Source organism: Colletotrichum paranaense (genome assembly GCF_030867605.1).
Source record: "Colletotrichum paranaense strain IMI 384185 chromosome Unknown Scaffold_7.1, whole genome shotgun sequence".
Taxonomy (NCBI): domain Eukaryota; kingdom Fungi; phylum Ascomycota; class Sordariomycetes; order Glomerellales; family Glomerellaceae; genus Colletotrichum; species Colletotrichum paranaense.
Window position 1 is genome coordinate 1108082 of NW_026848965.1, and position 25755 is coordinate 1133836.

Genomic DNA, 25755 nt, shown 5'->3' on the forward strand with positions numbered 1-25755 from the left:
GAAAAACCTCTAAAAATCGTTTATATTACTTATTAGCTAAGTATAAAGTAGTCTTCTTTTTAGTAAGTAACGTAATTTTAAAAGTTAAAGGACTTATAGATATGCTTATTAAATTAGAGTACCCAAAATTAACTTTTTTAGTTAAGTAGTAGGGGAGTATTATAAATATATTTACTAAAATAAAAATAGCTTTTATATAGATCCGGATATATATATAATAATATAAGTTTTAAAAATTATAAGTCGACTTAAAAAATCTTTATTTATAGGGCGGGCCTAAGGTATTATAATTATAAAACTTTTTATAAAAAAATAGTTTTATAACTAGTTAAAAAAAGGATATTAATAGCTACTTAGCGAGCTATTTTATAAAAGAGCTAGGCTTAAAAAAGGAGCGAGGATTTTTAGATACGATTTATTAGTTTACTATACTAAGGATTCTAATTAATATACTAAGATTAGGTATTTTAATATTTTTATTAAAAAATATTAACTCGTAATATAAGTAGTTAAAGGCTAAGAAAAAACGGGAAGGTCTTAGTTTATTAAAAAAGAAGAAAATAAAGTTAGTTTATAATTTATTAATAAAAAGAGTACTATTTATATAGGACCTATATAATATAATAAAAACGAATATAATAAATAGGATTTTAGTAAAAAAGAATCCTAAAATAATAAAAGTTCTATAATAGATTTAAAAAGGAAAATTAAAACGAAAAATAATAGATTTACTATTACTATTATTTATTAAAAAAATTAAAATAGGAAATATAATTAAAATTAACTAGGTATTTAATACTAAAATTCTTTTACTCGCTAATAGTAAGTAAAAAGTTAGTTTAAGTATTTAGTACTTAAATTCTTTTACTCGCTATTAATAAATAAAAAGTTAGTTTAAGTATTTAGTATTTAAATTCTTTTACTCACTATTAATAAGTAAAAGGTTAGCTCGAGTATTTAGTACTTAAATTCTTTTACTTACTATTAGTAAATAAAAGGCTAGTAAAAGTAGTAGTTATTTAGGGTTTATAAATCTTAAATTATTCTTTAACTTACTAATAGTAAGTAAAAAGTTAGCTAAGGTAGTAAGTATTTAAGATTTATAAATTTTAAAATTTCTATTTAAGCCTAACCCTTCGGCACTTAATTAATAGCGCAGTATGCTTATACTAAATAATTAATAAAAAATCCATACATCGTACGAACCCCTATAATACTAAGATAACTGCGCGTAATATACGTCGAGCTACCGTAATCGATAACGGGCCTCTAGCATTTAGTATAAGCGACAAGGAGCTAATAGTTTATAAACGCGTAGATTAGTTTAACAATCATTAAGAATGTTTAATATTAAATAAGTAAAGCGCATCGTATCTGCTCGGATCATACGATTAGTAGGCCGTCCAGAATCACAATTAAAGCTAGCCAACATGCGCCTCTAGCGATCGTGCGACATGCCGGGTCCGAAGGCCCTACGCATCGCGACTAGTCCGCCAGCGATTCACGTCTATCCTAACGCCAGGTCCTTGGTACGACCCAAGAGTTAGCCTGATGGACTAGCGGTACAGTGTCCAAGCAACGGCAAACCCCGTCGACACATACTAAAGACGAACCTTCTGGCTCTGGCCATTAATAGTCCACTTGAAAGCACGGCCAAAATCCCGAGCCCAGTCTCGGTGGCTCCGAGGGGCAATGCGGGCTGACTGGTATTTCTGCACCACCGCACTTCTGAAATAAGATACGGGCGTGTCACTCATACCATGCTACATGAGGTACTTAGGCTTTGAAGACCCCGGTAGGGCTATGCACAGCGCATAGCAGTTACATCATCGATAGGACCTCGTTATCAGGCATCCCATAGACGTTTGCCATGCTTTCTAGTGCTGCGACCAATCTCCATATGTCGCAAACGAGAGGCGTGGGGTAACAGGCCCTACACTAGCACAGCTGTTTGTAATGTGTTCTAACCCAAGCCAAATCTTTAGTATCTTGTTTAGTTGCGATACTTTTTGCTCTGAGATTATAGCAGGTACCAATCCGGCAGCTATCTCTAGATGTTCCTGTCAATCTGTAGATGCACCTTGGCGTTGCCCTGTTCAAGTTTTTTCTGCCTAGGAAGATATAACTCCCACCACACCTCCTGCTAACATCCGCACACCCGCCTACACGACACCAAATCCTTCGATTATAGTGGGCATATGGAAGGTTAGAAGCAGCCCGAACTCGGCCACCGTATTTGGAGACTTAAAGAAAAAGAGGGTACAGGGAGCAGGAATCAGACACAGGGTATCAATCATTCGCTAGCTCTACGACTAGAGCCAAGCTCTACCTTGTGAGGTCACATGTAACGACAATACTATTTAAACTCATCTCTCACATCAAATGAGCCCTGAGGAGCGAGATCACAAGCTGATGTCCATGAATTAGACAGCAGAACCGGAGACAAAACTCCCTGTCCTTCTCAGAAAATGACCACTTCATGTAGTGACCACGAGAGACGGTCAAACAACTAACCACAATAGAATGCTCGAGGTTATAAAAATGAGTCTTCGGACCAAGAAGCATTAGCAATACCTGCTGTCAAGGCTCAAAGCAACACTTTCTCCGGTCCCCGTTAAACTTAACCACCTACTAGCAGTTTATCATTTTTTCATTGAGACTCTGAGCAATACCTTTCGTGCCCCGATTCCTCTATAGTGCTTGTTGGTATACACGTAGGCAGGTCAGACCGTTCGGTCGCGACGAGGTCAATAGGTCAGTATAGGTCTATTGCGTATTGAGTGTGTAGAAGGGGAAGATCGTGGGCAGAGCCCGCGATCCCTCAGTGGGTGTAAGTAGGTGGAAGGGTCCGTCTGCACGGGCCCAAACTGCCTACCTACCACCCCTACCTAACTACCTAATAGGGCCCCTTTTCTGCCTCGTAATCCAACAGTGCTGCTTACCTTCTCTTCCGGTGAAAAAAAGGCCGCAGGTCATCTGGCCTACGGATACTCCGTACGACAAAATGATCTTGGCAATGTTAGAGGCTAAATGCCCGGGAGAAAAAGCATGTGCTCTTCCCATGCCCATGGCACGTCCCTAACACGCCTACACCCTAGTTGACCCATGTAATACACCGGGCTGGCACCTCAGGGTAGAAATTGTGTACCCGGTGGGATAGCTTACTTTCGAGCTTTCAACAGACACCGATTCAAGCACCAATGCGATGAACCAGAAATTCTGAAGGTCCTTCACAACAACAGAAAGCTATACCTTGAGTCAGCTGGAGTCAAGTTGTGCGGGCCCTTTACAGCTGTGAAGAGTTCAAGTTTGGTCAGGAGGAGGAAGTTGGAGGGGAAGAGGGATGACAAAATAGGGCTATGAAGAAAATAGGGACCTGACTCGAGGCCTCAACTTTAGCCCAGTGCTCTGGAAATACATACTATAAATATCGTGGGACATGAAACCTTGGCATCAGTATGGAGAACTGAAGGTAGGATGTAGCGAAAGGACTCTGCTCAACACAGCTCGCATCTTGTCTATACTCCTTCATTGAGCCTAGAACTTTGTGGACCATAAACTTCGATGATACATGTCAAACTTTCCCGAAATAACAAAGTTTACCCTTCCCATTCCATCTAGGGCAGATTATTGCTAAATTCACCTGACTGAATTCCTGCGAAGCACCCACTTGCGTCCCTCCCAGAGTCATGATTATAACAAATATAAGAACACACAACTATCCATAGATAATCATCTCCATCATCGCCACAACCTTCATTGACAATCATCACTTCGGTCTTCACTTTCGTTCTCACTTTTACAAAAGTCTTTCTTTTACTTCTCTCTTCTTAACGGCATAATTCCAATTCCGTTAACCTTACCATGCATTCCTCAACCATTTTCACGGTCGCCATTGCTGCTTTTGGCTTCTTTGGCGAAGCTTCAGCGTACTGCAACTGGAATAAAAAGACTATCGAGAACTGCTGTTATCGCGATAACGACGCAAGAGTCAGGCAAGGCGGTTATATTAACTTCCCGCAAGGCACAATCTGCCCTGAATCCCACTCGAATACCTGTGGCGCGGACTGCTGCACCTTTGATACTGGTCTGGGTATCGGCTGCCCCAAGTAGGCATTTGTCCGTACCTGCTACGATGCAACTTGATAGTAAGCTTCGGTTCAGATTCTGGTTGTATTCAAGATAATCTAACATTAATTATTAGGCCGCTACTTTCAAGTCTACGAGCTCCAAACATAAAGACCTTCACGGCAAACCTCTTTCGTCTTTTTGATCTTGGTATTCATGTCGTTCCTACCTTAGTATACTTTCGACACCATCACGCCGGCTATGAGTTGATTTGGGAAACCCAAGTGGTAACGCAGACCCGAAGTAGGACTTGAACCAGACCTTGAATCAGACTTAACGTAGGGATTGCTTATTGAGGCTTGGGCCTTAGAACAGTAACCGGTTGATATCTCTGCTTTTCATCGTTCACTTTGAATACAATGAGGCTAGCCCGTATAAGTTGAGTCTGTTCTGGGAAGTGACCTGTATCAATTGACAATAAAATCATACCTGAAGGCCGGTTTTCAAAATAGCAGTTTAAATCAATTTGGCTCATGTTCATTTTTTTCCATCGCTACATAATGACAAGGCCGTGAAATTTAACAAATGAGGTTTGATGAATCATGACTAGAGCAACGACTCGATCGGAAAGATACCTGCAAGACAATTGATCTGGCTCAGATTACATCGGATCTGCATGGACCTGAATGCTAAAAGCTTGCATCAGGTCAACGGAAACCCGCCAATAGTTTTGTAAAGCTTCATAAAGACAGTCGTAGTCCAAATCGCGCATGTTGAGTTGTCCACGTAGTTCTGGTTGAGATTTCAGTGACCAACAAGCTATACCTACGACACGGGAAAAGTCGAATAATCTGGCGCTTCTAGTAGTGGCCCGGGGTACGAGACTCGCAAGCGGGCGATATCACCGAGAAGGTCTCCACACACTCGACCAAATCTCCTATCGCGGCGCCTACCTCATGCTACCTGTGGTGTATCTTCGTGCTATCGTTCTTAGTTGAGATCTAGCACGGATCCGGGGATACTTTCCGCATTCCGCTCAACGCCGGGCTCAGTCCCGAGGGCGGGGTTCGCATCCTGCCGGGGGGATGCTGTGGGGACGCATAGTCGGATACATGTCAAGTGGGGACATTATCCTCCGAGATAAAGAAATCCCACCCACAAAGCCGCCCATTTATCGCATCTATCATCTTCGAGTCATCATATCATCGTCTTCCTATTGTTCTTGCACAAACTTCAAGTAGCTCTCCTACGCAGTGTTGTTCATACGACTGCCAAAGCCAAAACAAATCGAGCGTGGCAATGTCAGCAAGGAGCGGTGTTGGGAGAAACCGTGCATCGAAAAGGCGCACATCGAAAGCGTAAGTCACCATGGCTGCTCCTGTCAACAGGACTTGACCGGTCATATTTATTGACGATTTTTCGGCTGCGAAGCTGCACAAGATGCCGCGATCAAAAGATTAAATGCTCGGGCTCAGACCCCTGTCAACAATGCAGCAAGAGAGAGCAGGAATGCGTCTTTCCTGACGAGTCGCAAAAGGTCGTGGTCACCAGGAGGTAAAACTTCAGTCTGGTCGACTTACTTCTGATATCAAACTACTCGGTTCACTCACGAAATGGCTCTAGGTATATTAGCGACTTGCAAGAAAAGCTGGCCGCATCCGAGCGGCGAGCATCTTTGATGGTCTCACAAGACCCGCCATTGGATCAACAAGCAAACAACAAAACGCGTCAGAGCAGGCTGTCCGTTCAATATTTACGCTCAAGATTAGATACTAACAGATAATATAGTCGAAATCCCTGGTGATGCCACTGAGAGTTATCTTTCAACACAGGACCGCACAGTGGGAAACATTTTCCCCATTACGCCCTCATCTTCGACTGTACTCGCTTCATCTCTTGGCGTCCATGTGCCCACAAACGAGGCACCGCTCACAAATCCACTAGCTTTCCATACAATAGACTGGGTTCCGGGTCCTAGTGGTACTCCCGGTACGTCTGAGGCGCCAGTTTCCTCCAGCGCAGTACGCTGATGCTTGCCTAATCAGTATTTATGGGAACGTCTTCCAATTGGGCTTTCAACCGACGGGTCTTATCTATGACCCATGAAGCAATCACCGGCACTGCCTTATCCCCAGAGAACCTATTCTTTGACGGAAAGGTTTACGACTTGAGGTGGGATGGAGGCCGAATCTCATCTCCAGGGGACGATTTCAGCCTTGCCAGTTTGCCGACTCAGGATTTTGCAATCTATCTGATTAATTCCGTCAAGTTTCACTGCTGCCGCTTGTTCTATCTGTTTGAAGAGGACAGTTTCATGGAGCACTTTGCCACATTCCATGCAAGTGCCGCGGATCAGTCAAAAGTCCCCCGGCTGTGGTTCGTTCACTACCTCATTATCTTAGCATTCGGCAAGGCGTTTATCGTACAGACATCAAAGTCACACCAACCTCCTGGAGCAGACCTGTTTGTGCAAGCTATGAAGCTTATGCCGGACTTCACCTTCTTCGAGTGTGACTACATAGAAAGGATGCAGGTACTTTGCTGTACCTCGCTGTATCTTCACTGCATAAGTTGTCGGCCCGCTGCTTATCGATATGTTGGTGAGCCATGCCTCTCTCTCTGGCCTCAGCTTCTGATAAACCTCTTCCAGGTTGGACAGGCACTTAGCACAGCGTTCGAACATGGCCTACATACTGAGATGCAGAGCCACCATCTAGACGAGACGTATGTGCAGAGGTGCAGGCTAGTATGGTGGACAATATATGTCTTGGAGCGTCAAATGTCAGCACTCATGGGAGTGCCTATGTTCATCTCGGATGAATGCGTCTGCACACCGTTCCCCATATTTTACGAGCAAGCACAAAGAACCAGCGCTTTGCACATACAGATCAAGTTGGCGCAGGTACTGGGGCAGATCCATCAAAGTAAGGCGAAGAATCATGTACTCATCTTGAGCTTACTACCATCGTTCTGGTGGCTAACATGTTGCACTAGCTGTTTATGGCATTGAAGGACAGCTTGACAGTCGCTACTTGGGTGCCACAAAGGCTGTTCTCCAAAGTATAGCAGGCCTCGCTACCGACCTCCATGGTTTGTTTGACATCGACTCCAGTGAGAACACATCAGGAGTCTCCCGTGTCTCGGCACATTTGCATCTCCAGTACCACCAAGTATGGAGACATCAAACTTCGGTATAGAGGAAATGCTAACTTGACGTGTACGAAGTGCATCGTTCTAACCACTAGGCCGCTATTATTCATATTCCTGCAGTCCAAACTCGGGCAATCTGAATCAGTGCTGATGCAGTGGTTGCATTCCGATAGCATCAGAAGCTTGATACAGGTTTGCACGGATTCTTCGCGACAGATAATCAAAATTTCATTGAGATTATTGAGTCATGGTTTACTGGGTAAGTCTCTTAGTTATTCTTTGCAAGAAGTAGAAGCTCATTCGACGAATCACAGAAAGCTTCCTAACGTTTGATCTGGATGCTACATCAACAGCTGCAGTCGCCATGTCTATGGCTGCAGCTATTGAGCCGACTCTGTTTCCCGACAAAGCAGCGTGGTCTCAACGGGTGTTCCTCATTCTCGAAGAAATGAGCTCTCACGGTAGTAAGATCGCAGGAATGATCTCATCTGAACTGAGGCAGCTTGATAATTATCTTCACCATCTCAGTGCAGACGAAGAAGTCCCAACCGAAGTTCATGGGACACAGCGTACTGCCTCTACCAATGATGTTGGATCATACCCAACAGACCAGGCCCTAGGTTTGGAGTTTGAGCAAAGCCTGGCGATGGAGGCCGAGCTTAGCACAGACCTTCTGATCGATATCGCTAACTCGCTGGATCCTGAGAGCTTGAGCTGGGATTTCCCCGTAGCTGAAGGCTAGTGGACAGCCGCGGATCAATCAGACCTAAGAGACATCTCAACATTGCTTAGGAGAAACACAACACAAAGTGGCCATGAGTCAGGAATGGTGTGCAGTGTGTTCAATTGAAAGTATGTCTGTCCAGACTCCCTGGAACTCTTTTCTGCCTAGGGTGTCTTGCTTGCGCACAACGTACGTTTGCAAAGATCAAGCATCATTCATCTTCCACAAAGATGGCATCGGCCCTGCTTCTCCGTATAACGGATCCTTAAGCGGACCAGGGACCTTCTCGCACCTTCCCCGTTTCTCGTCTGTTTCCTGAACCGAATCCAATGCATACTCCATATCATAAGGCTCTTCCCTTGAGTTGAACCCCGTCTCAAAACCTCGTCAGCTCCTGACTTATGCACATAACGTATGATTGAAAGCGATGTTTAAGTAGACCTTACCAAAGCATAAAACCCAATTATCTCATAGTCATCCTCAGAATCCCTAACAAAGTGTGTCACTCCTGCCTAGATTGAAGAAGTTGGCATAAGTAGCTCAGCCCCTCGGGTTCTGCCGGTGTTTAGTAACTTACTGGCCATGCAAAGACGTCCCCAGCACGAGCAACAAACTCGACACCCACAGGGTTGCCGAGCTCATCGGTGTCTGCGTCCAAAGGAGATTTCCCAAGAACATATGTGCCGCTGCCATGTAAGACAGTGTACGCCTCGTGTGTCGTCAAATGATAGTGGGGGGTAGCTGCGAGTGTTTCGTTGGCGATCTTCCAGTGACCCCCTTTGACCCACTCCGAGGTGTTGATCGCCTCTAAAGCGCCTTCCACTGTTTTGTTCTCCAGTGCGTTTCTATACACAATGACAGGGAATTTGGAATTTGGGGAATGAGGGGTAGGTGGAACATGAAATGTCTCTGGGGAGATTGGAGATGATGCCATTGTAAGGAACAGGTACTGTCTTGGTGAGGAAGACGTTATTGGCGATAGGGTGATGAATGGGACAGTCAGTTCGATAAGTTTGTGATCATCACGATATTTGTACCTTGCTTTGACTGAGCTCTAGCGCGAGCAACAATGATAGCATGTTATCACGATTGCGAAAGCTTCGTGCCTCGACCGTGCAACAGATGCAATGTGCGGGGGAGGAGTCGGCAAAACAGCCACCGGGAACTGGGTCCGTAGACCAAAACAGTGACGCCACAGTCTTGCAATGGGAAATCGGATGCGTTTCCCGAGAATGACCACCCGCTTCAACACTCCCCATGACAAGAGTGGTAAGTCTTTCCGAAAACCGGCAGTCCTACCACACCCAACAACCTGGAGGTCTCCACGATTTCTCATCAACTGCCGGGCGCCAATCAACGATACCTTAGCGGTTTTGGCACCCAAGCCGACCAATATCGAGTATCTGGTACTGCGGCATCTTCAACAGCCAACTGTGTGTCCATGTGCCCGAATCCGAAGCCGTAAACAATGAAATAAAAATAGCTTTGCAATACTGTGGTTGTTCTAAATTTCGCTGTGCCACGCAAACTTACCGGACGGCTTGCCGGGCATGCATGGCTTTACATCAAGCCGACAAGTAGAATCTCGGCTCTGTTACTGCATGAAGTATAATAGGCAAATGAGTGTATTCAGTCGCCTAACTTTGGCTATCTAGGTGGCTCCAACATGACTGGTTGCATCATAGTTAGAATACACGTATAAGCTATTGACTTGGAGAACTATATAGGCGACCAAGTTCATTTAGTTATGTTCGAAGGCTAAGGGACCTTATACACAAAACGATTGACCTTCAAGATAAGGTGGTTGTTTAGCCACCCCCTAGATCAATCTAGCATAGACACTCCTCTGCTATCAATCACAAGCTTTGTTTAGCCCATGGGCTTACCACAGCTGTACGTAGCTGAAGAATCTTCTGATCTTCGGCTGCTTATAGTATTCGTCCAGTTGTTTTATCTCCTCAGTTGATAGCTCTCGCCGACCAGTGATGCAGTCTGCTGTATTCGGATCACGCCAGGGTGTTCTGTAAATGATCTTATATCCAAGCGTTGCACCGAGGATGAGAATGAGTCCGATGGTGTATTGGAAAAAGTTCTCCGCCGTGAACCCCCCGCCACCCTAAGATAGGCTAGTCAGCCTCTTCGCGGAACGGAAGTGAGAAGAGATAAGAAATCAACGATATCTTGCATCGAAATCCGAAATCACTTACGATAGGGTTGATGCCGCAGGCTAGACACGAAGCCAGTAGAATCAATGAAACGAGCATTAACCAGGCAGGAGCCAAAGGCCATGCAGATGATTTCCACGCATATGTCTGGGAGAATAGAAGGTCCCCTTGTGCCTTGATGGCACATCTGAATCGCCAATTGGTGAAGGAAATGATGATCCAATTGGTGAAGAAAGATGCACTAGTGATCGAAACCAACCAGTTCAAGACCTTGATACCTTCCCCTATAAGTTTGTTAGCAGGCATATGCAATCAAAACACTCTGCTTTCAGTCTCATGACACTTACCCGACAGCTGTATGTACGACAGCACAGCGGCAACGACGCACGTCACGAGCAGCGCCAGCCTCGGTCGACCCTTGTCGTCCACTCTGGCCAGGCGACCTGAGATGAGTTTCTGATGTGACATAGAGCGCAGGACTCTAGAAGACAAGTATACTGATTCAGCGGCGATTGCTAGAACTCCACACATCATCCCAGCATTCAGGAGCGAGGATATGCCACGAATTCCAGAGCTCTCTACAGCGATAACAAAGGGAGATGCAGAAACACTACTGCCACCAAGCAGCCTTTCTTCATCCGAGGGTACCAAAATTGTGATGAATGTGACACTAAGCATGTAAATGAAGTTGACTCGGAAAGGGACGAGCTTTGTCGCATGGGCCATTGAGAAGCGAGGACTATCGGCCTCGCCGCCCATGATGCCGACGAAAACTTGGTCGCCAACGGCCCATGTTGCTAATAGGGCACAATTTGCGAATCCCTGTACACACGTACTTAGATATTAGCTGTATCCAATTTCATTGCCAAGAATTGATATCAGTGCTTACAGTAAATCCGTTGAGGAATGGCGGGAGCCTTGTCCAGGTCTCTCCTCGGTGCAGATAACCGTTTGGCCCGGCTCCAAGTACCAACGCAAGTGAGAGTATAATAATGATCAGGAAGAGAAAGATTTTAATTATGGACGTGACATATTCAAACCAGGCGAAGGCTTTGTTGGGAAGAAGGAAGATGACGAAGCACGCGAATAAGAACAAAGAAACTATTGCGGAAGATCAGCTTCAATTCGACGCCAAGTAGAGTAGGTGGCATCCAGACCAAACTTATACGCGCGAGACTTACTAGTTGCCGCTTGTGGAAACGATTCTGGAGCCCAGAAGCGAAGGAGAACGTGGAAGAATCCCGCTTCAGCTGCTACTATCGCAGCCCATCCTATTCGAAAGTTAGTGACAGCAAGGTTTCAATCAGTATCGCCTTTTGCCTCACTCACCAAGCCATTCAGCGAACCCAGCACCAAACGCCAATGCTGGATCGACCCAACGGTCGGCGTAGTCTATATAGTTACCGGATACCGGAAAAGCAATTGTCATTTCGGAAAGTGATTGAAGGACAGCCCAAACACAACTGCAGACCAAAAAATATGCAACAACCATATTGCCGGGGCCTCCAGTAGCTAAAGCCTTGCCAGTTGCGATAAAGACGCCGCTTCCAATGTTGGAGCCAAGAGATATAATCTATTGTCATAGTGAGTAGAACATTCGACAACGGCTCCTCGCGTGTAGTAAAGACTGACATGAATTTGACGCGGAGAAATGGACCTGTGGAACTCGCCGCTTCGATCATCTTCGACCTGACCCACAACAATACTACGTGTGGGTTGCAGGTCTTCTACGCCAGTCTTTTCATCTTCCAACTTGTCATCTTTTCTGGTGGGAAAAGGTGGTGTAAGATGCGACATCGTATAGCCGGTCAGAAAGACTCAATCTGTGGGGGACGATTGGAAAGCGGATGGTAAATCATGGTCGGTCGGAAGGCGGGAAATCGGGGACCCGTCTTATGTGTTGCGGCAATCCGCGAAATCCACATCACGTTATTGCCTGCTTTAAGGTAGATAGCAAAACATGTCCGGCTGGTCGTTATCATCGGCAATCAGAAAGTGGCATGTTATCCCGCCGGCGGCATGCGCCAAGTCAATATATGAAAGATACTCCTGCCCTTTGCCCGTTTACGACGCATGTCTTCTGTTGAAGGATTGCTGGACATTCCCTCCACAACCTGAGTGCCGCTACGGGAAACGTATCCGATGATAGTCAGGGAAGGGAGAACGCTCCCAGGAAAGTTTGTCATCTACCTCTTGATTACTTAGCATGCCACTAACACTTTGTGCCTTAACTATCGGATGGCAAAGCCGTGAAACACTGGCTGATAATGTAGGTGCAGGGAGTTGTGATCGAGTGTATCTACCATCGGAGACACTGGGGTTGATGTGTAGGACGCAGCACAACAACAAATTTATTCATCGATGCGATTGTGGTAAAACAGGCAACATCAATATAAATAAGACTCTTATAATGATGATGATTCCTCCGTACATCCTCAGACAATTTCATAACCATCACGTTTCTATACCTTAAGGAACAGGAAGCTTCGATTTGATAATGCCGTCACACACCAAAGAACTGCATTCGGACGTTATCGTCATTGGTGCAGGGTTTGCCGGATGTTACCTTCTTCGCAACCTACGCAAACAGGGATTCCAAGTCCAGGTCATTGAAGAAGGCCACGGATTGGGAGGCGTTTGGTGGCATAATCGCTACCCCGGCGCCCGTGTCGACACTGCCACGCCTTTCTATGAGTTTTCTGATCCTGAGCTCTGGAGAGAATGGGCTTGGACAGAGAAATACCCCAGTCAGCCTGAGATTCTCCGATATTTCGAATTCGTTGACCGTAAGTGGGATCTTAGTAGGGACATCACTTTCGGCGCGAGGGTCACTGATGCAACATTCGATGCACACACCAACCGTTGGAATATTATCACCGACCATGGCCAACTTATGTCAGCTCGCTTCCTGCTACCCGCGATGGGGTTTGCCGCCAAGACATACATTCCCGATCTAAATGATCTTGACAGCTTCGATGGATCATTGTTCCATACCGCTCATTGGCCTCACGAACCATTGGATCTTTCCGGCAAACGCGTCGGCATCATTGGGACAGGGGCCACTGGCGTTCAACTGGTTCAGGAGATAGGTCCAGTCGCTGAGAAGCTCGTTGTTTTCCAGCGATCACCAAACTGTACCATGCCGATGAGACAGAGGTTATCGGTGGATGGAGAGCCAGATAAGAGTGGCTATGAAGACCTTTTTTCCCAAATGAAGAAGTCTAGGGCCGGCTTTACATACCCAGTGGTCACCAGGAAGGCCATGGATGACACACCCGAGCAACAGCAACTCCTCTTTGAAAGTCTCTGGGAGGAGGGCGGATTTGCGCCTACTCATGGCAATTACTCAGACTTTATGACAAATCTGGAAGCGAACCACCTGTTCTACAACTTTTGGCGAGACAAAGTTCGACAGAGAATACACGTGGACGACCCTGAATTGATCGAGAACCTCGCTCCAAGGAACCCGCCCTACCCATTTAGCACGAAACGGCCATCCCTTGAACAAAACTACTACGAGATTTTCAATCGAGATAACGTCAGCCTCGTCGCCTTAAAGAAAAATCCCATAGACCGGATTCTACCAAATGGAGTGAGGATGGAGAATGGCACTGTCCATGAGCTTGACGCTTTGATCCTCGCAACGGGGTTTGACGCCATCACCGGAAGCTTCAGCAGAGTCAACTTCCGTGGTCTGAAAGGCAGGTCACTGAACGAAATGTGGAAAACTGGAACTCGCACATACCTAGGTATGACGACTTCAGGTTTCCCGAACCTGTTCTTCCTGTACGGGCCACAGAGTCCGACCGCAACTGCTATCGGGCCAGTCATCTCGGAGATACAAAGTGATTGGATCATTGAGACACTAGTTCGTCTACGAGATAGGGGGCTATCAAGAATTGATCCTCAGCCCGCAGCCGAGCAGACATGGGGACGTTTGACGGCCGACTTCTGTAACGCAACGCTTTTATCACACAACAAGACGACCTGGTACATGGGCGGCAACATTCCTGGAAAACAGCGTGAAGCTTTGAGTTTCATGGGTGGAATCCCGGAGTATCAGAATGCCCTTAACAATTGTCACTCGAACGATTTGCTGGGATTCAACTTCTGCTAGTTCAGTTACGGCTTTGAGTGGCCACCTACCTCTTATTTTAGTTAGCAATCTGGTAGAAGGTTGATGAATCACGATATAGGACCAAGTCTCAAGGTTTCCATATTCGCTTCCTATATATTCAGTTGGACCCAAGGCTTCGCAAGGAAACCAAGAACCCCACCAACCGATTTGATGTGTAAAATACCTAGTTCAGGCATGCCTACATGCAAAAGCATCCCACCATCACCACCACCATCTGGTACCTGCTTCAAGTTGCAAGATACATTCACCTTTGAGGAACGAGCCCCGGGACAGAGCTAAGTACAAAAGTTCTTCCTGTGACGGTATCGGGAACCACTAATCTACTTCGTTGCCCTTCTGAACTGCGCCACAACGTATTTCATCTTAGTGCTTACTCGAATCCACTCTGAACCTGCAAACGTCATTCGTTAAAGGGCGTGTAGGATGGCATGCAAAGGATCGGGCATGACGAGTGAGATCATCGAGTATTTGTTTTTTGTTTTTTTTTTTATTTCTACCTTTGCTGGCTGCTCGGACGATTCTCGATATCGGTTACACAGTATTGGCACACAGTATCAGTGGATACTCCCACTGTCTCGTCAGACTATCGATCATCGAGTATATAAGTAAACTTGCGCCTCTGTGTCGGGTCCTAAGTCTTGATAATGGTCTTTTTTGAATGACAACTTGTAGCCGTCACAAGCCACCGATAGCTCCCCTTGGGCCGATTCGTCTTTACGGACCGGCTTTGGCTTCATACTCCAGCACTTGGATCGATATGAAGCTCATCATAACTGGTGCAAGCGGCTTCGTAGGAACGGAGTTGCTTAAACAGAGTCTTCGTATCCCTGCAATAAAGACAGTCATTGCTCTTACTCGAAAACCGCTGGTCATACAAGCAGAATCTCGTTCCGATGCCGATCACTCAAAGCTGAGAAATATCGTTGTTGAAGGTTACGACCAGTACTCTGTCGAAACTAAAGCAGAGTTCGCCACTGCTGATGCATGTATCTGGTACGCTTGTTCTATATGCTCTAAACTTGAAATTGGAGTTTGTGCTAAAAGTGATCATCCGTGGGGCAATAGGACTGTGGCTATCACACCCTCAAAATCGACATTATATGACTGGAATGAGATTTGTCGAGTTTGCTACGAATCACCTCTCGCCGGGTTGCGAGCAATGCTGGAAGCCCGTGGCTCTTTGACGGCTAATACTGAAAACCTTACACCGTTCCGTTTCATATACATGAGTGGTGCCAAAACAGAGAGAGACCAGTCCAAAACTCCGAGCTTCAAGCCTGAGTACTCACTTTTGCGGGTCCGTCAACTATTCCCGTCCTCCCCATTTTCAGTGAGACTCCAACACTGGCTTCGACTTGTAACATTCAGACACATGTACCACTTTGTTCATTCTGCTTCATCTCTGACGCCTTTGTATGACAGGGAAGAACTGAAACTGCGGTCCTGGCTCTCGCTAAAGAGCATGAATCACAACTCGATGCCTGTATTGTTGAGCCTGGACTGATAACAGCACCTAACGACTTCTTGAAAATGGCTGTTGCGTGTGCATTGTGGTGGACTGTGTCACTACCAAGTATTGGGGTTAGCGAAATCTCGGCTGCCATGCTGAAGCAGTCCTTATCTGGCTTTGAGAAGGACACACTTGAAAATCACGATCTTCTTCGTTTGGGAGAAAGTGAACTATAAGCTGGCCCATTAAGAACCTTACTTTCGAAACTTTGGATGTGACGATATCTTCTTAATTCTCGAAGAGTCTTACGCTACCTGTACGAAGACATTCAGACAGCAGCTATATCAGCTGTGTCACGTTGCTTTGTCAAGGACCTTGCGTATATGCGGTATGGATCTACTAGTATTTTGAGATGCGATTGTTACAAACATTTGTTCAACGGAACCTGACGTATTCGGCCTTCTCGAAGGCGTACGGAACGCTTGGAGTTTTCCATTCGGGGGATATTTCCTTTTCCCCCTCAAACTTGACCACCGGTTTCAAAATACTCAAGCGCTTCCTGTCGAAGGCACTTGAATCAAAGCTTTGGAACCATTCGCCTTCAGGGTTGAAGAAGTCACCAAGAACTTTTGTCCATCCATTCCAGACAGTCACTAGAAGATCCAGAACATGATGAGCACCTCTCATTTCACCCCATTGGAAGCGCTGCTTGCATTCTGCCACAGTGCTTTCAGGGTAGAGACCGACCTCTTCGGTGAGGGCATAGGCATTAACGCCCACGAGACTGGCGTGTGAGTAGTAGCTTCCCCCCTCAGTCGCGCGCCGCTTCAGTCCTAGCATTGCGCCAACCGCGCCCGAGACACCGGTGGACATGTCGGAAATGGGCAAGCTAGGAAGAACGGCCTCGTTATTCGGAAGTCCCAAAGATCTTCCTGTAACATAGGCAGAGCCAGCCGCAGCATCGGCGATTTGTTGCCAGCCGGGTCGCTCGGCATAATATCCGTCCGGTCCATAGCAGTTTTCGGTGACATACACGATTCCTCGGCCACGATCACCAGCCATTTTCAAGAGATCGTTCAGCCCAAGGCCAAACTTGGGCATCTTGTTGATGCGGAACCCCTGGATGAACACATCGCAGTCGGAAACGAGCGATTTGAGAATTGAAGCATCCTCTTCTTTTCGCAGATCGATGGCGATCGTGCGCTTACCAGCGTTCAATGATAGCTGCATGATGTTGATGTCCGGAAGGTGGGGAGGGTTGACGCGAATTACATCTGCGCCGTATGAAGCAAGAATGGTCCCTATCTCTGGTCCAGCGATAACCCGGGTCATTTCCACAACTTTAACCCCTGCCAAGGGTCGTTTGTCGTTGGAGCTGAGAGGCGGAAACGCGATCGGCGGTGTAGGCATCGTCTGCTCCTGCTTCTTTACATTGACTAGAGGGTGCCTAGAAAGGGACCGTCCCATCTCAGACTCGCGCCACTGCTTGGGAGTGAAGCAGATACTGCCGCAAAATCCATTTAACAGATTTGTGACCTCCATTTTCTCTGGGCTAAGCTTTGAGGTGCTCTCAGCAATGTGCACGGCTGCCTCGTCGTTGGAACTGATTGGTGCTGATGGGTCGACGCCGATAGATCGCAGGACTGGATCAGCGTTCATGCTGCCATGAAGAGAATACCATACTTCAGGATCGCTGGTTGGGTAGAGGCCAGTCGCACGGTATTTGAGGGGAGTGTCGGTCCAACCCCGCTCCCAATCAGGCAGAAGGCTCTTGAGCTGGCCCTGCTTGACCATGCTGACAACATCGACACCATCGAGGAATGCAGTGGCTATACAGCCAAACCAGACAGCTGCATGTGTGGTGTTGACAGATATTTGTCTGTCCTCCTTGTTGACGCCGCGGATGGCTAGAATTTCATCTGCAAGCACGCCGGTCATGGCGTGAAGGGCGGCAGCGACAGAAACCGCCTTGATGGGGCCGGGGATAACGGGATACGCCTCTCCGGTAAACGTGACTCTGGAAAGTAGACGCTCATCTTGAGTGAAGCCCGGAGTTTGGCTTGCTATGAGACGAAAGATCCGCTCGGTGTCTTCGGGTACGGGGGTGAAGGTCTTGTCTGTGAAGGTGCCCGGACCGTAAACATCGGGAATCCTTTCTGATGCCATAGTGACGGGCAAATTTGATAATTATGGAGTGTATGAATCTGAACAGGGTGTATGGAGTTGTGTTGGTTCGGGATGGAGCCTTTCGAGTGTGGTATGTAAATGGGCTGATGAAGAGAAAAGGTCGGTTGGCTAAGAGGGTGATAGATATAAATATGGTGTTCTTCAACAGCCTTCGCCTCAAGGGATATGCGGTTGCCAAGGACGAACCTCGCGGATGTAGAGCGGAAGGTGACACCAGGGGTTTCGGAAGGACCGCAAAGTGACGCGGTGTGACCGCTGTCGAAAATTTGGTCCCGTAGAGCATTGCGGGAATATGCAGCACGAGGCCGAGGTTGTGGGGAAGAGGACGGAGAAACATGACGTTGCTCGGACTCATATCGATGCCCAGTGTGAGCCGAATGCTGCGGGAATGGGGTCCACATACCGGGTGCGATATCAACGCGAAAGCCGGAGTTCGAGGCCGAGGTCTCGAGCAAAAGCCAGGATTATTAGAATGGCTGGCACTTGCTTACGTAGCGAAAATGACGTTAAGTCTGCGAAGAGATCAGCATTGGCCACTCCGTATTCCGTGTCGGTGTGATGTTCACCTGGTTTCTCTTGGAACAGAGTCATGGTCCAACTCGTGGGAATCCATTTCAACAGAGTAGAAGTTTTCTGGAATATTTAGCGGCAGTAACGTGGGGGCCGGGAGAGCCAAGCTCTGGCGATCCGGAGCTGTCGCGTGAGTCGAGGACCCGCCACTCTGATTCCGCGCGCGGAATTATGCCCGTTCCCCCGTGAAACGGTATCTTCATCGGTGTCCACTCGTCGGCATTGTGGGCTCTCCATATTTCAATTCTTCGGAGTTCGAGACTTTGAGCCCCAACATCGGCCCGGTAATCTTCTTCTCCCTCTCGGAGGCGCCGGCAAGCAGGTCTTTGTTGCATGTACCCACGATGACCCGATCTCTACATTTCATGATGCTGGCTTCGTTTCCAAGATCAGCCACTGCAGGTAATCTATAGATGCTTGCTATGCTGTCTGTTACCATAAATGTGAGACTTCACCTTTCCCCCCGGCGACTACGTTGCTCCATCCTGCTTCTCTCAATCTGGCAATCTTAATCAACTGTAACTCCCAACCGTCATTGAACCAAGATACTGCAACATAGCAGCCTCTTCAAAACCCACGCCGTTCTAAATTTTACGAAAGAACTCCCCTGTCCGCATTTTCATCTTATTTTTGAACATGTCACATATTCAAAAGGTCGCCATTGTTGGTTGTGGCTCTATTGGAGCCTCTTGGGCTGCTCTTTTTCTAGCACAGGGCCTCCAAGTATCGGCTTTCGATGTCAACCCTGCTGCAGAAACGTTCCTTCGATCCCTTGTCACTGACGCCCTGCCTATTCTTTCGACGCTGGGCCTCGTCAAGAATGCCACAGCGAAAGTGGAAGACATTTTCTTCACGACGAACATGACTGAGGCTCTCGTGGACGCCGATTTTGTGCAAGAAAACGGACCGGAGAAACTGGATTTCAAGCGGACATTGTTCAACGACATGGCGAACATTGTTCGGCCAACCACAATCATTGCTACAAGCAGCAGTGGCCTGACTTGTTCAAGTATACAGCTTGGAATGGATAAACCAAGCCGGCCTGAACGATGCGTCGTTGGTCATCCTTTCAACCCTCCGCACCTCATCCCCCTTGTGGAGGTAGTCGCCGGTGGGCAGACATCATCTGAAACTATCAGCACCACCATGGAGTTTTACGAAAAGATGGGGAAAAGGGCAGTGCACGTTAAAAAGGAAGTTGTCGGTCATGTCGCCAACCGTCTCCAGGCAGCCTTGATGAGAGAGGTCATGTACCTACTGCAGGAGGACGTTGCTGGGGTCGAGGCCATTGACAAAGCAATGAGTTATGGCCCCGGTCTTCGATGGGGCGTCATGGGTCCGAACATGTTAATGCACTTGGGAGGCGGTGAAGGTGGAATCGAGTACATGGCGGATCATTTGCTGGGTCCCCTGATGTCCTGGTACGCACCTGAAGATCCTCAAGTCACGGAAGAATTGAGGCAGAAATGGGTCTCAGGAACGAGGCAGGCCGTGGATGACAGGGCTTACAGACAGCTCGCGAAGCAGCGAGATGAGGAGTTAGTACGACTTCTGAACGTAAGGAAAGAGTGGGATAGCTATGCAGAAACAAGCAAGAACCCGGTCTCAGAGTAGTATGGAGGGTTGAATCACTGCATGCGAGCTTTTCGTAACTTTGTATCCAAACCTTGTCCTTAGATATCCTCAGCATAGACTTGATAGTACAAATGATCCGTCATCTCGGCTCTACTGAGCCAGAGCATGCAGCTTGAGTATTAAATGCCTAAATGGGTGAATGAACAATAGTACAGTTGCCGAGTGCCAAAAGCCCAGGCTACTTGCGCAATTTTCCAGCCGCAATGGAACCCGAGTATTTGGTATGCCACGTTCTCTGCTCGACGATCTATTCTTCGTTAGTAGCAGTGATCTGCTGATTCTACCAAACGTAAATGGCCTCTCTACCGGGGTGCCATGTGCGCGGAACAGGGGGTGGGTACTAGATTAGCGGAAGGGGTGGCTCCCTGATCAGTGCGGAATCAATCCCGTTCAGAAGAGGTCGGGTCCGTGTTGCATGACAACAGTGTGGACACAATAACGCTGTGCGCGTGTCACGAAGACCGAAGTGCGAATACCGACTTTATCGGGAATCCAGGAGTGGCCGGGAGCGAATCGACGCGCAAAACAGGGCAATGACGATACAACGAAAACGCAAACTTTTCCACTTCCTCTAATAATTCGAAGGCTTTCATGCAAACAAATACGCCCCCACTCAGGAAGTGCCAAGTTATAAAACACGTTCTTGGTCATATATCTGATTCTGAAAAGACGATCGACCCAAGTTTCTCGATCAACTGACTATCTTAATTTGGTGCATTGCCATCCCACACCTTAATTGTAACCCTCGTTGGGCAGGCGACATGGGCTCTCAAATCCAACAACGCCTGTACATCCTCGACACCGACCTATCTCACCCTCCCCAAAGTCGCCGTGGGCGCATCTTATCATGTCTAACAGACGGAAGCGACCTTCAAACAGTAGTCGACAACATGGCAACTCTACCCGACGGTATTGTGATTGATCATGCCAAAGGTCATATGTACTGGACCAACATGGGATCTAGCTTGAAGTCCAACGACGGCTCAATACAGCGCGCCAACTTGGATGGTTCAAACCAACAAATCATTGTGTCAGCAGGTACCGTTGGCGTCTTCACGCCGAAGCAAATCACTATCGCCAAGCAGAGTATGAAGCTGTACTGGTGCGACCGGGAGGGTATGAAGGTCATGCGGTCCAATTTCGATGGGTCTGATGTCGAGGTCCTCGTCTCAACCGGCAACACCGATGAAGAGAGGGTGGATCAAAGAAGGTGGTGCGTTGGCATTGCTGTAGATGAACAGCAAAACGTCTTCTATTGGACACAGAAAGGACCATCCAAGGGCAACCAAGGGCGGATTTTCCGCGCACCTATACATGCCTCTTTCGAAGACCGACTCCATCAGATCGAGATGGTGATCGGCGAGCTTCCCGAGCCAATTGATCTCGACATCGACGAGGAAAGTGGCACGCTATATTGGACAGATCGAGGAGATCCTCCTGCTGGAAATTCACTTAACCGAGCCATGATGCCTGATGGCGAGAAACAGGAAACTCTGGCAATACGATTACACGAAACCATTGGTCTATCGTTGGACCAGCGGGAGGGGCTAGCCTACGTGACAGACCTTGCCGGCGGCGTCTACTCTGTTGATACGAAAACGTACAAGAAGACTGTATTATTTTCCGAGTTGGGTGACATTACGGGGATCGCAGTTGTATAGTCCCGCCAGGATAGCGAATTTGAAGAAAGCAAACTGGAACAACAAGGACAGATAATCTAGCATAGGTTCAAATTCCATCAATATTACGACTTTCGGAAGGCACTGGTGACCCAGAATTATCTGTGCCACTGTGATGAAGAGTATGACTAACACGCGATAATTCGTAGTTCAATCCTTCAAGGACGACCAGAAGTGGACGACCTCACACGCCTGGATGCCAAACCATCAAAGCCCAATCAGTGGTCGAGCAACCGCTAGAAACTCTTCAATATTCTGCAGGAAGATTCTGGGCTGCTCTAATGCCGCAAAATGTCCCCCCTGTGTAAGTTCAAACGTTAGATGTACAACATGAACACAAAAGTTATTGATGGAATCGGGCATACCTTGTCATTGCGCTTGTAAAACACAAGATTTGGATAGGCCTTCTCAGCCCACGCTTTCGGCAAGAGAATGTTCTCTGCTGGAAAAGCCGAATAGCCAAATGGCTTTTCTTTAGACGTTGCAACCGAAAAGAGGACATTTGCTGTTGCTGCGCTCGCGAGAGCACGATAGGGATACATGCTTCTTGGGAAAGTGTCTGTGTACCAGTAAAAGCTTACCATAGTGAGAATTGTGTCAACAGAAAGTGGATAACGGGAATCAGGCCACTCGAGGAACTTCTCGCCAATCCTAGATAATGTTAGGCAACGACAGTATCTTGCAAGTCAAGCCGTGATATGGAGCTTACCAGGCTAACATGGCAAGTGGGCTTGATGATAGGACGAGGCCGATCGTCGAGGGTCTTAGACCATGTTCCAGAAGATACGACGACCCGGTAGCGCTGAAGTTCAGCATTCGCTGTACGTGCTGTGCCTCATCTTCGGTGATGTTGACCGTCGTAAGAAGCTCGTCTTGGGATGATGGAGCAAGCATATTGACTGCCTCAGTATTAGTACAAATCTGAACACCCACTGAACGTATTGAGCCAATATTGCTTACCGTGAAAGGCTTTGCACTGTGGGTGATTCGCTGACAGAATTCTAGCGAGGAAGCTGCCGATGTCGCCGCCCTGGGCAACATAGCCTGAGTCAAAGCCAAGAGTGATCATAAGCTCATTCATCAGCCTCGCCGCTGTTTCAAGCGTGAGTTCAATATCGATTGGCCCACCGGAAAGTCCATAGTTAGGCAGAGAGGGAACAATAACATGGTAAGGAAGAGTTTCTGGAGTATATTTGCTTTTCAAAATGTCGAGCAACGGAAGAAACTCGAGAAAAGATCCGGGCCACCCGTGCAGAAAGAGTAGCGGTAAGGCATCGCTTCTCTTGGAGTAGAGGCCAACGAAATGGATGTTTGTCGGTCCAGCATCGACGTCATTAATGGTGACGTTGAAGTTGGGGAAGCTGTTAATGCGGTCTTCTTGCTTTCGCCAGTCAAGCTCAAGCCACGCGTCTTTTGCTTCAGCGAGCCAGTTCCTGGTAGTGCCAAAGTCCTTATTGTTGTGTTTGTTGTACCAGGTTTCGGAACCGATTTTTGAAGCAGAGAGGAGCGATGCGAAATCTTCGATCCTGGAGTCAGGAATGTGAAGATTGAACTCCTCTGAGGGAGCCATTGTGACTCTCGGTGTCGTCTCGAGGGCCACGGTATACTGAAGGAAAGTCAAGAAGGTGGGCAGTAGTGGCCACATGTTCTGCGGTTGTATTTGATATTAAGTTGACAGAAAGACTGCGAGTGCAGGGAAAGAAAATCAAAATTCATTCATCCGTTTAACGCACAACCTTATATCGGTAGTAAAATCATACAGTCGGAACTAATCACAATCCATGCTGATCTTTCGAAAACTATTACCGAATGGCGAACAACAACAACTTGGCCACCGAGGAAAGACGACCTTGATACTAAGAACCCCCACTCAGGCCCATAGCAATTAGGCTCGGAGCAATTTTAATGCCGTGTTCGACTCAGGCGCTATGGTATGGGAAAAAGAATCCTTGTACTGGAAGACTTTGGCGAAGGCGAGCGTGGGTATGATCATTAATCACGCCTGGTTACATTCGACCGTTGGACACGGGGCCCGAGGCGGAGGACTGTTAAGATGAAAGAAATATGTTAGTCGTGTGCATATCTTATCCAGAGGGAAACTCAAGCCATTCAGCTCTGACTTTACGCTCCCGCAAATGAAATTCAAATTAGGAAGCTATGATGCGACCTATGGGATTGTGCCAACTAAAACGATTTGCCTATGCTCCCCATTGTCAATGGCGTTTCCTAGGATACCAGATTCCCATTACATCAGCCATACAATATCAACCTGACCAGATTTAGTCCCGGACTTGTTAGGTCCCTGATTACTACGGTAATGCAAATGGTTCCAGCCCCCTCGCGATACGAGAGCAAACAAAGATGAAGAACCACACATGAGCAACATGTCCTTGTCTGAAAATATGGGTTCTGCGATGGCGACTTGGGACAATGTCTCCGGCACCCTACCTTGCTACCTTCATAATTACATGTACTTGAGATGAATTGATCAAGTAGACGAGCCTTTTACCTGGTCACACGGTTCCAATGAACCAACAGCTCATACTCGATTCAGGTATCTACTGTATCTCGATGAAACGTTCACTTCATTCAGGGAGGTGCGTGCGTCGATCCTTGGAACTCCATTTGACATTGGGCCATTCTCAGTGATGAGTGTGAAGCACTGATAAAATTTTGAGCTACGTTGAGGGAAAAGACAGTTGGAGATGCGGCTTTGATAACATTGCGACGCCATTTCCGAGACACTACCGACCTTCCCATGAGTTCTGAAGCATTTCCTTCACTTCAGTAACCTTTAGGTGTGGGAATACATGATTCAGGGCCCTATCCTTTGGGAAATCGAAGAGACCTTCAGTGACCCAGAAACCAAAGGTGGAGAATAGCTGTTGAGCCCACTGTTTCGGGAAGTACGAGTATGCAGCAACCTGGCCTGGCAGCTCCGTGATCTCGCCAGATTGGAGCTTCTGAACGCTATCGTATGTGACATGGAACTTCTTCCCTATCAACAATAAAAGTCTTAGTAAGTCGATCAGCATGTACTTTAGGGAACTAGATTTTACCTCCACGAGCCTCTTCGGCAATTGGAATGAATTCTTCCCAGGTCATTTCGTCGCCAATGAGATATGTGTCGTGCTCCCATGTGGCTAGGTCGAGAGCTTCCACGACGAATTTGGCGACGTCTTTGGTATAGGTGAATGTCATTTTTTGTTTTCCATCTCCAGGTATGGATGCTTGCCTGTTGGCCATGTCAACAACAAAGGTTGTTTGCGGAATGTATGTCTCGACATGGGGCATTGCGTAATAGTCGAGGAACCACCCGCAATTGAATGCTGTCCATTCAAGTCGTGAGTTTTCCAGCTCGCTGTAAGAAGCAATGTGCTGGAACCCGTGTGGCAAAAGACTCAAATACCTACAAAGACTCTGGTTCAGTAGGTTCATACTTTTCAAACAAGCACGCAGCGACTAGAAATTAACTCACTGACTCGACGGTCTAACTGCCCAGCTACTACTAATGAAACGCTGCGTACAATTGCTCTTGTCGGCTGCTTGAATGAGGTTGATTTGAGCCTGGCCAACCCCAATGATGTGGAGGGCTAGAGCTGATATCACGGTGTGGATCTCGTGGGTTTCCAAGGTCGTCTGCAGGGACGTTCTGTCGTCGTAATCAACTGCCACAACAGAGACTCCAGCTTTATCATCTGGCGCTTCCTGTTTACGATTGACTATTGTAAGCACAAACGAATTTATGAAAGGGAAAAGCCTTCTTGGAAGCACGATCATGGCGTACCGTACGAGAGAGGATGATGGTGGAGTGTCTCGGGTCATTTTTGAGTGCATCCACAATGCTACGCCCAACGCCGCCAGTTCCTCCGGCAATGGCGAGGTTCACCATCTGAGATTCGTCGTGTCAGATGACACGTGATGTAGAGAAAGAATGAAATTCCAGTCGTGAAAGCCCAAAAGAAAACTTGAATTTGGCGGGTTGGTTT

The 25755-nt window shown here is 47.3% G+C and overlaps 11 protein-coding genes across 11 annotated transcripts; 6 read left to right on the plus strand and 5 right to left on the minus strand.

Annotated features, from left to right (window-relative positions):
- Nucleotides 1-3864: 3864 nt before the first annotated feature.
- On the plus strand, nt 3865-4113 carry CPAR01_09184 (uncharacterized protein; the record flags this gene model as incomplete). Its single annotated transcript, XM_060493449.1, has 1 exon — nt 3865-4113. One exon carries the CDS (start codon nt 3865-3867, stop codon nt 4111-4113), a length of 249 nt encoding a protein of 82 aa, XP_060347579.1.
- A 1568-nt stretch (nt 4114-5681) lies between these two features.
- Nucleotides 5682-7960, plus strand: CPAR01_09185 (uncharacterized protein; the record flags this gene model as incomplete). Its single annotated transcript, XM_060493450.1, has 6 exons — nt 5682-5691; nt 5857-6057; nt 6114-6601; nt 6719-6992; nt 7063-7179; nt 7533-7960. 6 exons carry the CDS (start codon nt 5682-5684, stop codon nt 7958-7960), a joined length of 1518 nt encoding a protein of 505 aa, XP_060347580.1.
- Nucleotides 7961-8146: 186 nt separating this feature from the next.
- CPAR01_09186 (uncharacterized protein) lies at nt 8147-8876 on the minus strand (the record flags this gene model as incomplete). Its single annotated transcript, XM_060493451.1, has 3 exons — nt 8147-8317; nt 8389-8454; nt 8520-8876. 3 exons carry the CDS (start codon nt 8874-8876, stop codon nt 8147-8149), a joined length of 594 nt encoding a protein of 197 aa, XP_060347581.1.
- Nucleotides 8877-9824: 948 nt separating this feature from the next.
- CPAR01_09187 (uncharacterized protein) lies at nt 9825-11904 on the minus strand (the record flags this gene model as incomplete). Its single annotated transcript, XM_060493452.1, has 7 exons — nt 9825-10058; nt 10150-10391; nt 10455-10929; nt 10997-11208; nt 11289-11378; nt 11437-11680; nt 11740-11904. 7 exons carry the CDS (start codon nt 11902-11904, stop codon nt 9825-9827), a joined length of 1662 nt encoding a protein of 553 aa, XP_060347582.1.
- A 700-nt stretch (nt 11905-12604) lies between these two features.
- Nucleotides 12605-14224, plus strand: CPAR01_09188 (uncharacterized protein; the record flags this gene model as incomplete). Its single annotated transcript, XM_060493453.1, has 1 exon — nt 12605-14224. The coding sequence occupies one exon, from the start codon at nt 12605-12607 to the stop codon at nt 14222-14224; it is 1620 nt and encodes a 539-aa protein (XP_060347583.1).
- Nucleotides 14225-15002: 778 nt separating this feature from the next.
- Nucleotides 15003-15931, plus strand: CPAR01_09189 (uncharacterized protein; the record flags this gene model as incomplete). The annotated part of the gene is made up of 3 exons (XM_060493454.1): nt 15003-15238; nt 15290-15542; nt 15668-15931. 3 exons carry the CDS (start codon nt 15003-15005, stop codon nt 15929-15931), a joined length of 753 nt encoding a protein of 250 aa, XP_060347584.1.
- A 199-nt stretch (nt 15932-16130) lies between these two features.
- Nucleotides 16131-17861, minus strand: CPAR01_09190 (uncharacterized protein; the record flags this gene model as incomplete). Its single annotated transcript, XM_060493455.1, has 1 exon — nt 16131-17861. One exon carries the CDS (start codon nt 17859-17861, stop codon nt 16131-16133), a length of 1731 nt encoding a protein of 576 aa, XP_060347585.1.
- Nucleotides 17862-19088: 1227 nt separating this feature from the next.
- CPAR01_09191 (3-hydroxyacyl-CoA dehydrogenase) lies at nt 19089-20066 on the plus strand (the record flags this gene model as incomplete). Its single annotated transcript, XM_060493456.1, has 1 exon — nt 19089-20066. One exon carries the CDS (start codon nt 19089-19091, stop codon nt 20064-20066), a length of 978 nt encoding a protein of 325 aa, XP_060347586.1.
- A 782-nt stretch (nt 20067-20848) lies between these two features.
- Nucleotides 20849-21748, plus strand: CPAR01_09192 (low-density lipoprotein receptor YWTD; the record flags this gene model as incomplete). The annotated part of the gene is made up of 1 exon (XM_060493457.1): nt 20849-21748. One exon carries the CDS (start codon nt 20849-20851, stop codon nt 21746-21748), a length of 900 nt encoding a protein of 299 aa, XP_060347587.1.
- A 225-nt stretch (nt 21749-21973) lies between these two features.
- Nucleotides 21974-23411, minus strand: CPAR01_09193 (epoxide hydrolase; the record flags this gene model as incomplete). Its single annotated transcript, XM_060493458.1, has 4 exons — nt 21974-22066; nt 22132-22417; nt 22476-22665; nt 22727-23411. The coding sequence occupies 4 exons, from the start codon at nt 23409-23411 to the stop codon at nt 21974-21976; spliced, it is 1254 nt and encodes a 417-aa protein (XP_060347588.1).
- A 1099-nt stretch (nt 23412-24510) lies between these two features.
- CPAR01_09194 (uncharacterized protein) lies at nt 24511-25658 on the minus strand (the record flags this gene model as incomplete). The annotated part of the gene is made up of 4 exons (XM_060493459.1): nt 24511-24764; nt 24826-25095; nt 25294-25474; nt 25554-25658. The coding sequence occupies 4 exons, from the start codon at nt 25656-25658 to the stop codon at nt 24511-24513; spliced, it is 810 nt and encodes a 269-aa protein (XP_060347589.1).
- Between the last annotated feature and the right edge of the window lie 97 nt (nt 25659-25755).